Source organism: Vidua macroura, chromosome 1 (assembly GCF_024509145.1).
Source record: "Vidua macroura isolate BioBank_ID:100142 chromosome 1, ASM2450914v1, whole genome shotgun sequence".
Classification (NCBI taxonomy): domain Eukaryota; kingdom Metazoa; phylum Chordata; class Aves; order Passeriformes; family Viduidae; genus Vidua; species Vidua macroura.
This window is the reverse complement of record NC_071571.1, coordinates 44179646-44195169: the sequence shown is the minus strand read 5'-3', so window position 1 is coordinate 44195169 and position 15524 is coordinate 44179646. Positions and strand designations below refer to the sequence as shown.

Genomic DNA, 15524 nt, shown 5'->3' with positions numbered 1-15524 from the left:
CACCTCCAAGGTGCTCTTCCTCATCTCAGTCTGCTTTTCTTGGTTGCTCTTTCCAAGGCTTCTCCATCACCTTCTGTATCTCAGAACTTGTAACACCCATTAGCATTTTTAGTTGCTCACTCTCTTTGTTAGCAGCAGCAGATTGTAGGTTGACTACACCAAGCTGCACACATGAAAAATTATCTGACAAACATACAGGGTTTTTTTCAGGCAGAGGATATCCCATGAAACTGCATGGTAGCCACTCCAGCAAACACCAGTATCTCAGAGAGAACAAATATTGAGGTTACAAGTTATTCCAATGGCATTCACAACCACTCACAGGCATTTTTTGTTCTTCTGGAGCAAAATAACAATCCTTCTCCATAATATAAAAACATACCCCCTCTTTTACAAAGACTGATTTCTCAAATTACAACTCTGAACTCCAAGCCCCAGCCAGCAAATAAGGCAGAAGCCTAGGCAGAGCACCTCCAGGCCCACAGGCAGACACAGCCCCCTCCTCTCACCCATTCACAGCAGGCTGCAAAGTTTGCAGGCGGGTTTTCAGCAGGTCAAGGGGTTGGAAGAGGAGCGTGGAACAAGTGCCACTGATGGAGCCACACACAAAGGCCTTTAGGACTGGATGCATCTGGAAGAGGAAGAACAGAACTTTAAATGGCCATTTAATTAAGAATGGCACAAGAGGAAATATTTCAGCTGATACGTCACATGCTATTGGAAGGAAGGTGTGCTGACCCCAGATGTTAAGGACAGCTGCTTAGGGTACGGGAAACTTTTCCAGGCCATTTCTGAGGCTGACCAAGTTTTATTTATGGTTTTTGGGTTCTCTGCTTTTTCTGGGAGATTGTTCCAGAATCTCCTTTAAATTCGGTGGTTGGTAAGAGTTTCCTGAACATCAAATGTACTAGCAGCCATTTGGTTACCCTTTGCCACTCCAAAGGAAATAAGTGTCCCCTTCCCACCAGCTACCTGTACCTTTGCCGACACCACCTCCAACCCTTCCCTCCCACCCTGCACACCACGGTCTCCCCGCGGCCACGGGCACTGGCGGGGAACCCTGCCCAGACCCAAACCCGGCCCAAATGCACTCAAAAACACTGCACGGCCTGCTCAGCTGAGGCTGCCTTTGCTACCCACAGCGGCTGCCGCCGCCCGGCACTTCTCGAGAAATAATACGGCAGGAGGCACAAAGCCCACGGCAGGGTGAAAATTTTTAGCTGTTTAGAGAGAGTTTGTATTAATATAAACATATAACGGTGTTTGCTAATGAAGAACGAGTTTCTGAGCCCCTCGGCGCAGCAGAATCACAACGGACTAGAAAGCACGGTCAGATCAGAAGCAGTGTGGGGCACACTCCGAGCCAGCAATGGTCCCCCCCGAGGTCCGCCCGGACCCACCGTCACGGGGCCGGACCCGTCCCCCCGCTGCTCCGAGGCCGCGGAACACGACGCAGCAGCGCAGGGGACGCAGCGAGCCCCCCTCGCCTCGCACCGGGGCGCTGCCCCCGGGCTCTCCTCAGCAGAGCTAGCGAGGAGGGCCTGGCGCAGCGCCCCGGCCCAGTCCGGCGCGGCCGTACCTCCGCCTCCCGGCCCGGCATCCCAGCGCCGCCCGCTGCCCCAGAGCGCGGCGGGCGGCGGCGAGGCCCGGCCCCGAGCCAGCCCCGCCCGGAGCACCGCCCCGTCCGGCGCATGCGGCCCCGTAACCCTTCGCCCGCCGCGGCCTCGCTCTGCCGCGGCCTGGGGTGAGCGGCGGCCTCCGCAGCCAGCCGGCTCCTCTCCAGCGGCTTCTGCCCCCGGGTCGCGTGTTTGTCGCGGCTTTTGGACGTTCTACGTAGAATCGTAGAACGGTAAGGGGCTGAAATGGAATCTTTGAAGTTCCTTCTAGCTCCAGCCCCTGTGCTGGACGCCTCCCGCTAGACCACACTGCTCAAGGCTCCATCCAGTGTGGCTTTGAACACTGCCAGCTGTGAGGCATCGACAGCTTCTCTGGACAACCTGTTCCAGTGTCTCACCACCCTCACAGAAAAAAAAATTCTTCCTAATATCTAACCTAAATTTCCTCTCTTTCAATTTATGCCCACTACTCCCTGTCCTATCACTGCAGTTCCCAAAGAAGAGTCCCTCTCTGGCTTCCCTGTAGGCCCCCTCCAGATACTGGAAGGCTTCTATGGGATCTCCACACAACCTTTTTTTCTCCAATCTGAACAGCCCCAGTGTTCTCAGCCTCTGATGTGCTGAGTTCTCTGATCAACTTTGTGGTCTCATCTGGACTTTCTCCAACAGTTCCATGGCTTGAAGTTGGGTTCACCAGAATTTACTCAGTTTCACCAACTGTACTCTATATTCCAGTGCTCTCTGCTGTATCCAGCAACTGAGCCCCAGCGTGCTGTCAGACGTGGGCAGTGGGAAGGGTCAGTTCATAATGCCAGAATGAACTGGCATCATGTCTTCCTTCAGTTCACACCTCCCACTTCCCCACAAAACCAGCTTCCTATGGATACTGTGTTGTTCAGAAACCTGAGATGCACACTGACACGTCCTTACCGCTATCGCTAATGTTTCCACTTGCTCATCCACATCCTGGGCCCAGAGCAGAGGAAGGCTGGCTCTCCACAGCATTGAAGAAGTGAGGCACCAAAATGAAGTGTTTCAATATTAGACCTGTGCCAGCCCTGAGACTGTGGCTTCGCTGTGCCTGCAGAGCCAGACACTGCTTATCAACAACAAAACTGCAGGAGCTGGGAGGAGCAAGTGACGGCTTTGGCAAGCTGCTTTTCTACGAATTGCCTGCTTTCTGTGTCTTGGCCAAGTAAGGAATGACACGTCCAGAATGTCATGTTCCAGGTGTTCCTAGAAAGAAAACCCTGTGTGCAGCAATAGCCATTATGCACAAACCACTTCCTTTCCTGTGCTCGCTTTGCCTTGTGGCAGCCCCTGAAGAAGGAGAGAACATACTTCTCTGAGAAAATGTAACACACAGGCTAGCAAAAGCACTTCATTATGGACTCCCTCTTCCCTTTGGCAAGCTCCTCTCTTGTTAAGCAGTTCCCTCCTTGGATGAGTGACTGCCTTTTACTTCATTAACTAACTTTGTCTGCTGACTTATGGAAAAGAAGATCAGCTTGTCCCCTTCCCTCCTAGTGCTTCTTTCCCCACCTCACATCTTGCTCCACTGTGCATCAACACAGGGACAACATGCATCATCACAGGCTGCATGGGAATCTCTCTTGTGTATTCTCACTCTCTCACAGCTGCTGCTGCACAGTGTTTCTGAATCACAGAGGCACTACCAGTATCACCAATAGGCTCAGCTTTGACCAGTGGCAGGGCCATCTTGGAGTCAGCTGGAACTGGCTACTGCCACCACAGGGGCAGATTCCAGCATCTTCTCACATCAGGAGCCCTGCAGCCCCCTTGCTACCAAAACCTTTCCTTGTAAACCCAATGCATCATCATCTGTGATACAATTGATTATATATGGAAGTTCTCTGGGATATATGTGTATTTTGAAAAAGCCCCTTTGGCTATTTCTTTTGGCATGTTTCTGGCTGTTCTGGATGGGACTGGGTAAGTAGATTGTTTAGAGGAGTAAGCTTAACTCTAATAAGGCCGACAAACTCAAGTGATGCATTTGAAATGTTTCTATATGGAACTGGGGATGGTGTGGCTGGATCCTCTCCCTCCATGTCTTTGCGTGGAGCAACAATTGACATTTTTGTAGTTTTCTGAGGCAAAATGGGCTGCAACAATATTGGCCAAATGGCACGCATCCCAAGAAAGAGCTCATCCAGCATGAAACCCTGACAGCAACAGCAGTCTCCGGGTTCTTATCTTGCTGTGGAAGGGTTTTCTTCCTTAAAATAAGCCTCATGATGAATAAGGAGGTGAAACAGCACTGCTCATCTCACACATCTCTGGGGGGATGTGCCTCAATTCTGCAGGAATGTCCAGCAGAGGGAGCCGCGTCCCTTCATGTCGCTGTCCTTGTGCTCTGATAGACTGTCATCTGTATTTAGGAGATGAAAGATGAGAGGCACGGAGCTGCCAAATTCCCATTTGGTGGACACATCTTTTTCCACATTGAATAATTCCTGGTTGTTTTCTTTGCCACTTTAGCATCAACAGAGTTGCACGTGCCGTTTTAATCTTGCATTAGGGCAGTGGAGATCAAGGTTCAGCACTGCCAGCAACTGCCAGTAACACTGCCTGTAACAGAAGAGTTTGTTTCTGGTTTTAATTCCTAGTTTCAGGTTTTGTAAGAGTTAATACCCAGCAGAGCTTGGCTGTCATGGCTTGACTCACACGTAAAACTTTGACCTAATGTCACACTACCCACCACGGCCAAGGAAAGCCATCCACTGCTACACATGCAATAGTTGCAGATTTTCTTGGTTCACAGAAATTTATCACTCTGCCTTTGGAGCAATGGTGAGTGAAGGTGGACATCCAAAGGGTTTGAGACCATTCCACATGGGGATTCTAGCAGCACATCTATGGACTGATGCCCAATGAGGTGCTGTTTGTTCAAAAACAAACAAAAAGATGATGTGGCTTGTTGCAGACAGGTACAAATATTATAAAAGAAAGGTCTTATTAAATATGGTTTAGGCCCTGCTACACTAGTTAAGCTAGCAGTAGCTTGTAAGTTCCCATAAGGAAATGTCATAGGAATGAAGACAGTTAACACGACAACCTCTTTTAGTAAGAAAAATCAGTTTGCACCTGCATAAACAATAGATCTGTCCCATGAGAATCAGTGAAGAAAATATGTCAACAATCCAAGAATAGAGAGATTTGATGGAAAGGAAAAATGCCAGTTATTAACCAATTAATTGAGTGGCAAGAAAACTAGTAGCCAATTGGAGTTGAACACAAGGTCTGTGAAAACTGTATAAAAATGAATTATGTGAATAAAGAATTGGCTTTTTTTGCTTGAGGAAACTGAGTCCTGTCTGTTTATTAATGCAACATGACTTGCCTGAATTTCAGTAATTGCACCAAGCTCTAGTGGGGAGCAGCAGTATTTAAGGCCATAACACACACTTCAAATGTTGCCTGTTGCTCAATAGGGCTGCTCTTTCCCCTGTATCTTGTGTTGTGGGGAAGATTGGAGACAACTGTGGGATGGAAGCTGTGTTGGGTCTGGATGAGGTCACGGTATGTGGTAGAGTTGGTGGCAATTCAAAGCTGTTCAGGGCTTTCTTTCAGTGTGAGTCTGTGAGAGCATCCTGCAGCATGCGTGTTCTGGAAAGAAAGGTTCAAATGTACTTGGCAGTGTGTTGTAGGTTGGGTTGGTTTAGTCAGGGATTTTATTAATGTTAGTTAGGTTGTTCTCTGTACCTCTGTTTTCCCTCACAGTGGTTTGCTCCAAGTTGTTTACCATGGGAGCTCTTGTCACTCAGACATGTCAATCTTCTCACCTTACACAGTTTTCTCCTTCCATGGTTCTGTCAGTCAGGGGTGCTCACTCCTTGTTGGGGTGTCAGTCTTGTAACCACTCCCTGCTTCTTCATGAAAGTTCTGCATCAATCACCCCACCTTTGCAATGCTATTTGTCCCAGAACACTGTACCCACCTCTGTTATGTTCCCATAGGTTGTTGTGATCCATGTCACTCCCCTGTTGTCTGTCCCTATAGGGCGAGGCAGGTTTCCACCCCGGTCCGCCCAGCCCCTACTTAATCTAATGCATTCCTTTGGCCCGGCGCCATTTTGCCTTGCACTGCGCTGAGGGTGATTCGTTCCGACCACGCATGGAGGAATAAAAGTTCTCAGGCTTGCAAGCAAAGTGTCCTTCTCTTGTCCCTTCGCTTCCCCTCAGCGTGAAGCTACCAAAGCTGTGTTTCCCACGCCGGAGCACTCAACACTAACCCTAGAGTGCCCACTCACGTGGTGGCTACGGCCTTACAAAGGCAGCGCTAGCCGGCGCTGTTCGACTGCTTGAGGTCGTAGCAGGTAACCGCCACAGCAGTGTTAGGATTACAGTTGGACTCAATGATCGTAAATGTCTTTTCCAACCTAAATGCTATGATTTTATGATAATTTCCCTTAGGTATTCCTGTCTGTGCTTGGGTGGGTGCAAGGGGAAGGTGCCTTCCAAGGAAAAATGAAATGTTAAAGCAGACAGGACCCTTTGCCATCACTGGCTATTGGCAGCATTGGACCATCCCCCTCAGCCATCTTCAACAAAAGTCCTTGGAGCAGGGCAGAGACAGCACTACTTTCTCTCCTAGACACCGGAACTGCAGAGAGGGACAGCAGGTGCAGGGCATGCAGGTGGGAGAAAGAAACACTTCAAAGAGTGTTGGAAGGAGATTGCAGATATCTTCCACTAGAGAATGTAAGTGCTTAAAATGAAAACTTTCTGATCATACAGAAGATAAAGCTGACATTTCCGTCTTGTAGGTGTTAACTACAGAGGCTGAACTTACTGGCTTGGGGTTTCATACATATTTAATGTAACACAGGTCACACAGAGGAAAAGCTATTTTAGGACTGTGCACTGCTACGGTAAGGACCTTACCTGCGACTTGGCATTGCAGCATAAGCTAAGGTAAATATTGCCAGCCTATATACACAAATGTATGCCTGCTTCTTAAAAATGCATTATATAAAGACAGTTTTTTGCACTCTTTCAGACACAGTGTTGGATTATGGAGCAGAATTTGACAGACCTGCTGGACAGCAGTGGCTCTGAGAACATATTGGTGAGTCACTCCCTGCTGGGTTGCTCTCCTGCAAGCTAGGGCCAGTAGCATATTTTAGAGGTTCAGTTTTTCCTATGGGGATACAGTACTGGTGGAGATGATGGGCATTTAAAAGAAATCAGTGTGATTGTTGTTCTCTGGAAAGAAACCAAGACACAGGGTGAAAATATCTTTAGCTGATGACACTGTGCTTGTGGAAGAAGAATGTCCTTGAGGGCAGAGGAAGTGCTAGGAGTGTCCTATGGACGACATCCTGACAGGGATGCTGCTGTCCATCTTCATTAATTGTTTGCTGTCACAAGTACTGCCTAGGGATGTGGTGGCTGCTGCTGGGGAGTGGGCAAGCTGCAAGGGGCTGGTGAGCAGGCAGGGGGCATGTCACTGCTGCTGGTGCATCCCATTTCTGGCACTCAGCTAACTAGAAACAAAACTTTTAGGAGATGAGTGTTAACATGGCAGTTTCTCTTTGAGCCATGCTCCCTTTCTCCTTTCAGAAGGAAACATGAAATAGGACCCCAAAACCCATATCAGGGGCTCTCAGCCTTCTGGCCATGCCCATGTTGTTGCTGGTTTGAGGATGCTCCGTCCCTTGCCTCAGTACCCCACCTGGACTCGGGCATGGGCCATGGCCCCACATGGAGCCAGCAGGAGGATGCTGGTAACCTCTACCATGACAGCTGCATTTTCCTTGATCTCCTCTACCCCTGTGTTGCAAGGATCTCATCCTGGGTCTTGCAGGGAATGGCCAGCTATTCATGTTCATTCCTCATTTGCATCTTATACCACAGCTGTGGCACATATATTTTGTCCTCATGCAGATTGGTGTGAGCTGGCTCTTGCCTGGTATGTGGGATTTGGCTCATGTGAATTTCATTGTCCTTGAACAGATGAGTTATACCTCACCAACACCTAACTCCTCTGAAGCCTATGAATATGCCTTTGACTACTCAGAACTACACATCATCTGTCATCCTGAAGGTATTCCAGAATTTGCATCTACCTTATTTCCAGTGCTGTACTCCATACTGTTTGTGGCAGGCCTCGTGGGAAATGCTTTGGTTGTTTGGATTCTGACAGTCTTCATGAAAATCAAGACCATGACTGATGTGTATCTGCTGAATCTGACTCTCTCTGACCTCCTCTTGGTATTCTCCCTGCCCTTCTTGGTTCAGTACTCCATTGTAAGCCAGTGGACTTTTGGAAATGCACTGTGTAAAATCATCAGCTCAGCTTACTTCATTGGTTTCTACAGCAATGTCTTCTTCATAACTATTATGAGCGTTGACAGGTACTTGGCCATAGTCCACTCCCTCCATGTTCAAGGTATTCGGACAACTGCCATTGGGCTTATCACCAGTCTGGTTGTTTGGGCAGTTGCTATTTTAGCATCAATGCCAGACTTAGTTTTTTTCCAGGAAGTGAATGACAATAACCAGATTAAGTGCCTCCCTCACTATCCTAGTGGCAACAATGGCTGGAAGACTTTAAGTAATTTTGAAGCCAACATCCTGGGGTGGTTAATCCCTGTTGTTGTCCTCATTTTCTGCTATCACAGCATCTTGAAAAACCTGCAGAAGTGCCATACCAAGAACAAATACAAAGCAATAAAACTGGTTTTTATTGTTGTCATTGTGTTCTTTCTCTCCTGGACCCCTGTCAACATTGTGCTGTTTTTGGACTCTCTGAGGAACATGTACATCATCAATGACTGCCATACAAGTCAAAGGCTAGACCTAGCTGTGGAGCTGACTGAGGCACTCTCGTTTGTCCACTGCTGCCTAAACCCAGTCATCTATGCTTTTGTGGGTGAGAAGTTCAAGAAGCATCTCTGTGATGCTTTCAAAAAATCTGCATGTTTTCTGTCAAACTGCAAAGGCTACGGGGCTTTCAGTGGGCGCAGCCTGGACAAGCACTCCTCTCTGCACACAAAGTCCTCACAGTTGTCTTCTGTTGGCACTGTCTTGTAGAACTACAAGTCCAAAACTATCATCCTGGACAGGTGACCTAAAACTGAGAAATCCTCAACTGGGCATCCACAGACATGGACTGTTTGAGCAAGCTTTTAGGACATGAAAAGTGGAAGCAGCTGCTTGATTTTGCTTTTATTGTGGTTGCTTTTGGTGTTCTCACTTTTTTGAGGTTTTTTTTATAGCATATCCTCCCTTTCCCTTGGCACATCCTGCCTCGCTTGCTTTGTGAAATTACCAGCAGACTCCCACTGCCCGAGCAACATGGAGAGGTACCTTAGAAACATACCATCCCCCCTTCAGACTCAGTATTGAAGAGAACTGTTTATGTTTTCAAACCCTGGACGCTTGGCCATTCCTTCCCTCGTCTCAGCAGAGTGTGTTGGCTTTGTGAGCAGGGATGGGACTCGCTGCAGAAGTGGGAACCTGCTCTTTGGAGGGAAATGGGGCCCAAGTTTAAGGTGTCATGCCAGGGCCTGGCTCCCAGTTGACAGATCTGAACAATGCTTCCAGCCCCAGAAGAGCTTAGTGAGTAATTCGATAAGCAACCAAGAAATAAATGCTGTCCATGTGTTTAGGTAAAATAATTGTGAGTTAATATCTGTGTATGATCCTGACTCCCCATCTGCTACCAGGGCCTGCAGCTTCTTGGCTGGAAGGCTTTGAAGCTGTAGCTTAAAAATGATGCTGTGGACATCAAGAACAGCCCCTATGGGAATGAATGAGTGCTGTAGGAGTGGATGGAGAAATTGTTACCAGTAAAAAGGCTGAAGAGTGGAAAAAATAGTGGGTGTGAGCTGTCACACGTTCCTGTCAGGGGACTTTCTGAACGTTTTTGAACTTTTTGAACTGGTAACTGGTGTGCCAGTGTGGTCAGTGCTCTTGAGTAGGCAGCTGGGGTTGACATTCCAGTTACTGTTCCAACTTGGAATGACTGATTTTATATATGTGAATGGCATTCGTATAGATATATCTATATGTATCTATATATAGAGCTATGTACACATACATGCATATCTATACTTGCCTGTGTGTGGACATATACACAAATGCAGTTCCATATGCCCATATATGTACATATATATACTTTTATATGTGCAAATATTGTTAGATAAATGCAATGGTTTTCTAAAGCTTTTTGTTCTCTTCTCTCTTCTCTTCTCTTCTCTTCTCTTCTCTTCTCTTCTCTTCTCTTCTCTTCTCTTCTCTTCTCTTCTCTTCTCTTCTCTTCTCTTCTCTTCTCTTCTCTTCTCTTCTCTTCCTCCCTACAAGATATCACCATGTTTTAAGTTTTATAATAAAGATACTGTGTACAGTGTAATTGCACAATCTTTACACCTGGGGAACCTGTTTCATCATTATTTGTGTCAGCATCTGCATTTTATTCTGTCCTGGACTGATCTACACAACTGATAGTCCTTCCAGGTGCCTCTTCTCTGCCTCCTCTTCAGTTCAGCTGCTGCCTGGGTCCCAGCAGCAGGATCACTGCCCAGCACAGCAGTACAGCCTCTACCTTATTGCCAGCCAGGCTTTTTTTGGATATGCAAACCTTCAGGTTCTCTAGAAGGGGTTTCACAAAAATTCAGGGCAAAGCCAAAGGGTGGTGGGCAAGAGGACAGCACCAACTCTCTCCCCTGCAGATTCACAGCATGAGCCCTCTAGAACACAATTCACTCAGCTGAAGCACAAGAGATGGGAAGGATTTCTGCAGCCTCAACAGCCTTACCCTGCACCCCTTGTGTGAGTGCTTTGGGACATGTGCTGGAGCCCATTTTCCCAAGCTGGCAAGATGATGATGGCCTTTCTCTGATTGCTGAGTGTGTCTGCTAGGGGACATCTGCTTCTGCTCAAAGGTTTCATTGATTGTTGTTATGTAGCTGTTGGATTGACGCTGTGATCCAGGGCTTCCCCACAAGGGCTGTAACCCAGTGGCATGAGGGTAGCCTAAACATGCAGAGCATTCTTTGCAGTCTTTCACTTCTCAAGCTCTCACTGGAGGACATCCTGCCCTGCTGTTGCCACAACACCTTCTAGCAAGGAAGCAAGAGATGCTTTCTGCAGCTTAAAGGGTTTTTCTGCCAGAGGCAGCTGGCTTCTGTTTTATCAGCAACACCAGGAGCTCTTGAGTTGGACCTCACCTCAACTTCTTCTCACTGCCCAACTGCTTTAAACTGGTATTGCTGCCTTCCTGTGCAAAGGGAGGCGAGACCCACATCCGGAGAGTGCTTGGCTGGCAAGAGCTGCCCTGTGTTGCTCTGGTGGCCAGAAACACCCCTGTAGGTCACAGAGCTCCTCTGCTTTCTGAAGGGATGAGCCTCGAGCAGTCTGCTGCCCTTCCAGTGCCTGTGAGGGCATTGAGAGCAGAAAACATCTTCCTGTATCTGCGCAAGCTGACAGACAGCTTAAGGAAACTGCCAAATTTTAGGGTTTTCCCAGGAGCAGGGAGCACAAGAAGCTGAAGCTAAAACATCCTGCACAGCCCCAGTGCCTGTTCATCTACTTGCATAAAAGGTACCCACCACAGCTGTTCCACCACAGCTCTTGTATTGCTCCTGCTCATATCTGCTGCTTACCTTCATATCCTGATCTTGCTTTTTCTTTTTCCTGAGATGAGGCAGGTTAAAGAGGATTTAGGATGATGTTGGCACATGAAACAGTCAGATGTAATCTTCTGCACATCATCTTAAAACAGAGACCAGAGTAACTGTTACCCACGTTCAAGCTTAAACCTGAAGTACATACTTGTTTTGTTTTGTTTTGATTTACTGGTGTTACTTGCAGCAGAGGGTCCCTTCTACAGGGGGTCTCTTAGAAAGATGGAGACTTTGTCTGATGCCACTCATGATGTTCTCTGAATGTCTGGATGGAAAGGCCTTGACAGGCTGGAGCACTGCAGTGGCGTCAGGGGTGCTCATCCCTTGCCACACTGCAAACGTGCAGCAGTTGTATGGGTATGTTTAAGGACCATGCTGTTCAACTATGGCAGCAAAAAGCGGGATGTATGAGGACATGCCAGCTTATGATGTTGCTAGATCCCTCAGAAAATAGTGTCAAGTGGGACCTAGCATATTGTTCCTCAGCTCTGAGCTGCAGGACTGCCACTTTAGCACAGGTAATCATGGTCTCTTGTCCCAAAACAGTATCCTGGAGTAAGAAACTAGTCCATATCCAGCTTTTTCTGGCATTATGCTGAAGCCTCCTTCCCAAGGCAACATGGAGACAAACTTATTAAATCCTTGGCAGAATCTCTGGCCTTCAGGTTACTTGTTCAGGCCAGTGGATGCAGTCTGGGGATGAGGAATTGGTGCCGTCTGGAGGAGCCCTGCCAGCCAGCAGCACAACTCTGCCTCTTTCTGCTGTGGTAACATCCAGTTACACCTGGAAGTCAGAACCAGGCAAAACTTTAGGGAGGGGGAAAAAGAAAAGTTAATGAAGGGTATTTGTGTCCCACTCTTCTCTTAGCTGAAGGATGCTTCTGTGCAGGGATGGGTTTACATTAGCATACATGAAACTCCCCAAGCCTGACTCCCCAAGTTAATTGTATCATATCCAGGAGAATCTTGTTTTATTTTCAGCCTCTTGAAAACACTTATTATATATACAAACATACGTATACCAATTATGAAGCAGCATAGAAATAATTGACAGTGCCAGAAGAGGATCCAGAAAGGTGCCTCATGACAGAAGAAAAAACCCCATGGCTTTAGCTATTCTGTCCAAATCTAAAAATAGTTTGGGAAGTTGAAAGGTAATTATAACTTTAGTCTGAATATATCAGGTTTAACTGTAATGTGTGGGCTGATATTCATATTTGGTTAACATACCTTAAATGTTAATGTCCCTTACTTTAAGGCAGCAAGTAATACTGAGCAAAGCAAAGTTGCTACTGTAGTGTGTCAGGTTTGACGCACAACTTCTGAGCAGTGTGCCTCTGCTCTAGGTAAATCTGTGTTTCTGCTGACTTGGCTGAAATGCCAAAATGTATGGAAACAGGTCACAGAAATCCCCACCTCAGAATAGCACTGATTTGGGTTCCTACAGCCTGTGCTGACGTGTGCATCTGTTGGGGCCTCATTCTGACCCCACATAGCTCTCCGGGCCCCCGGGTGTCCCTGCAGCTTTGAAGTGCTTTCCAGCAGCCAGTGTAATGCTGGCGTCAGCAGCTGGGTCAGACTTACCACGTTGGATGCAAGAGAAAAGTACCACCAAGCAAACAACAGTGTCAGCAAACAGTTTTTCCTCACCATGCTCCGATATCCAGGCAGATTTCCCACTAACATTAATGAATGTGCAACGTGCATGCAGGTCTGCATTGCTAAAACATTCATCCCTTTCTTCACCTGGCACCCTTGGAGGATGTGCAGTCTCTGTGATCCTCCACATGTCCGAGTTCAGAGAAGGTGTGAATGTGTGTGCAGAATGTGAGGATGACAGAAGGGAGGGAGGGAGGGAGGGAGGGAGGGAGGGAGGGAGGGAAGGAAGGACACAGCCCTGGCCTAGCACAGACTGCCAGGACATTGCAAAAGTATTGATTGCTCTTGGTGTTTGAGTCAGCACCAACCTTGACTGCAGCACGCAGCAAGGTAAAGAGATCTGTGTAGCAAGAAATGTTTGCAAACCAGCTGCCTTTCTTATACAACAAGGAGTAGAGGAAATGGGTCTTGTTCCCTAATGCTCAGCTATTCAACTAGGCTGAGAGCAAAGAGCAGTGCTGAATGGTTCTGCTCTCCTCTCTGCTCGTGTCTGCCTCTGTCTCTGTACCTGTGCACATCCTACACCACCATCTGCACATCTCAGTGCCCCACACTGCCCTGATGTGTGCTCAGCTGCAGCCCTGCAGAGAGAGGGGTGGTGCTGGTGCTAATGTACTCAACAGCTTCAGCTCTCATAAGCAGCACAAGGGAGAGAGAAGGAAGGGGGAGGAGGGAAGGAGGGAGGAAAGGCATTTCTTTATTCAGTGTCTTGAACAGCAGCTTGCTGGAGTGTGGCTCTGCAGCCATTCCTCCTGCCTGGATGGGCCTGGGAGGGAAGGGATGTGATTGCCCAGCCAAAGGCTTCTTTCCATCTTTCTTGGGCCTTGCTGTTACTGTTGGAGCTGACCTCACGAGCAGGGCAGCCTCATGATGTACTGTGAGTGATCAGTGTAATTCAGGTACACCCTGAAACAGGTGGGTCCGAGCAGCTCACAGGCACATCACCTATCGCAGGGGAGGAGGACACCTGCAGGAGACCTGGCTGAGCCTTTGCCACCTCTCCAGGGCAGGACAGCACCATATCTGTGTGACAGCTGGAGCTTAGGAACACAGTGGGGTCACCAAGGCATAAGTGAGACTAAGCACTAAATTGTTTCAATGTCCCTATCCCTTCTGTGACATTTCTAATGTGGGAACAGACGTTTCTCTTAATTTTTGATATCTGTTTGAGCCACACTCCTTCTGCTTGTAGAAACTGTGCAAACCTTCAGCCTTCTATGGCTCTTCCCTTCAGCAGCCCTCAGGATGAAACATTTTCATCCCTAGACATAACGTCTCTCTTCCTCACTCTGGATAATTTCTGCATCCCCACCTTTTTAATATAAAATAAATGCATCTCCCACCAGTGGCTGGAAAGACACCAGAGCTCTGTTGTCTTCTTGCATCTCTGCAGAACAGTGACATGAAGGGATGAGGCTCTCTCTCTGCTGGGTTTTCTCTCAAAAGTGAGGCACAGAAATTATTTCTGTGATTTTTGTGTGTGTCTGTGTGTGAGCAGCTGGTGCTCACATCTGCAGCAAAAGCTGCCGGATGGGCTCTGCTGCATGGAAGGACAGCATGGAAGGAACAAGATGCCGATGTGGCAGGGATGCACCTCCAGAAGCGCCTCTACGTGGCTGACAGAAAAGATGAGAGTTCTGGAGAAATTAAGAGAAAAAATGTCCAGCAGGGGTCAGTGCAGTCACGGCTATGGTGTGTGTCATGCTGCTGAGCCATGCAGGACAGCTCTGCGTCCCAGAGCTCCTGTGGGACTCCGGGGCTCCATCCTGGGAGGATGGAGCAGGTACGCCCAGGCCACTACTGTTCCCCATTGGCCTGCAGAGGGGACTCTAGTGAAACTCTTGAGAACCAAGAGAGCCTCTTTTCATAGAAAATCACCACCATCAGGCCTTCCTCCGTGGCAGCAAAAGCCGAGTGTGCTGTGGAGAACAGCATTTTGACCCTTCAGGCTAGACATTCCTTTACCAAGTGCTTTAGTCCACAAAGCTTGAACCTGCCAGTGATACTGTGCAAAACCCTGCCTCCCCAAGCTGCCCTGGCAGCCTGGCCACAGAGCAGGAGAAGATACCAGTGGTGTTGAAGTACCTCTGGTCTCCCCAGATATGGAGAGAAATGAGTTTTCAAATTTGGACGGCCACTCAGAGGGAGATGGAGTAAAAAGAACAGGGTGTTTGCCCCTCTTTAGCCACAGTGTCCCTGCACATACATCCTTTACTCTTGATTTCTTCTTGTAAAATCTTTGTGGGCCTTCTAGTTGAGAAAGCAGCACACTATACCTAGCCCTTCCCAGCAAAGGTCTCTCTGGTTATAATGGATGCAATGTCTTTTTTGTTTTAGCTTGGAGAAACAAAAGATGTTTTCATCCATTGTGTATGGACCAGAATGAAAGTCCTTTCAGCAGCTTCCTCAGAATTTTTTATTCCTGAGCTGTCCTTAGTACCAGAGTGTGAAGAGGCTGAAGATGGAGAGCAGAGATATGGTTGATGTGGCAGTTGCCTTTCAGGTGGTATTGGTTTCACATCTGTCTATGTTGCACTACAAGTGCACACCATGATAATGAGTAGCACTCTTATCTAGGTTTATCACTCACAGCAGAA

The 15524-nt window shown here is 47.8% G+C and overlaps 3 protein-coding genes and 1 long non-coding RNA gene across 8 annotated transcripts in view; 2 read left to right on the top strand and 2 right to left on the bottom strand.

The window, feature by feature from the left end:
- The window catches only part of SLC25A38 (solute carrier family 25 member 38), a 242028-nt gene extending 238806 nt beyond the window's left edge, over window positions 1-3222 (bottom strand). For 2 of the 3 annotated variants that reach the window (XR_008436309.1, XM_053973663.1), the window contains exons 1-2: window positions 2547-3222; window positions 510-631 (exon numbers count right to left, since the gene is read on the bottom strand). Coding sequence is in view for 2 of the 3 variants with exons in the window: in XM_053973663.1 (XP_053829638.1) it covers window positions 510-631; window positions 2547-2621 (197 nt within the window). In the remaining variant the exon portion in view is untranslated. Of the gene's footprint in view, window positions 1-509; window positions 632-1579; window positions 1709-2546 lie in introns of those variants that run through there. The other variant, XM_053973670.1, reaches the window with a different exon arrangement.
- LOC128805118 (C-C chemokine receptor type 8-like) lies at window positions 1767-9383 on the top strand. 2 transcript variants are annotated; one of them, XM_053973619.1, is made up of 5 exons: window positions 5178-5211; window positions 6234-6340; window positions 6468-6553; window positions 6639-6707; window positions 7595-9383. In XM_053973619.1, the coding sequence occupies exons 4-5, from the start codon at window positions 6654-6656 to the stop codon at window positions 8672-8674; spliced, it is 1134 nt and encodes a 377-aa protein (XP_053829594.1). In that variant the 5' UTR covers window positions 5178-5211; window positions 6234-6340; window positions 6468-6553; window positions 6639-6653; the 3' UTR covers window positions 8675-9383. The 2 variants fall into 2 exon arrangements, with proteins under 2 accessions (XP_053829600.1, XP_053829594.1); XM_053973625.1 differs by lacking the exons at window positions 5178-5211; window positions 6234-6340; window positions 6468-6553 and adding an exon at window positions 1767-1849.
- On the bottom strand, window positions 3629-5086 carry LOC128805183 (uncharacterized). Its single transcript, XR_008436317.1, has 2 exons — window positions 4977-5086; window positions 3629-4204 (listed from the first exon to the last, which is right to left on the bottom strand). It is a non-coding gene; the product is annotated as an uncharacterized LOC128805183 (long non-coding RNA).
- Window positions 6662-15524, top strand: part of LOC128805138 (CX3C chemokine receptor 1-like) — a 23341-nt gene continuing 14478 nt past the window's right edge. For both annotated transcript variants that reach the window (XM_053973651.1, XM_053973647.1), the window contains exon 1: window positions 6662-6707. The gene's annotated coding sequence lies outside the window, so the exon portion shown is untranslated. The remainder of the gene's footprint in view (window positions 6708-15524) is intronic.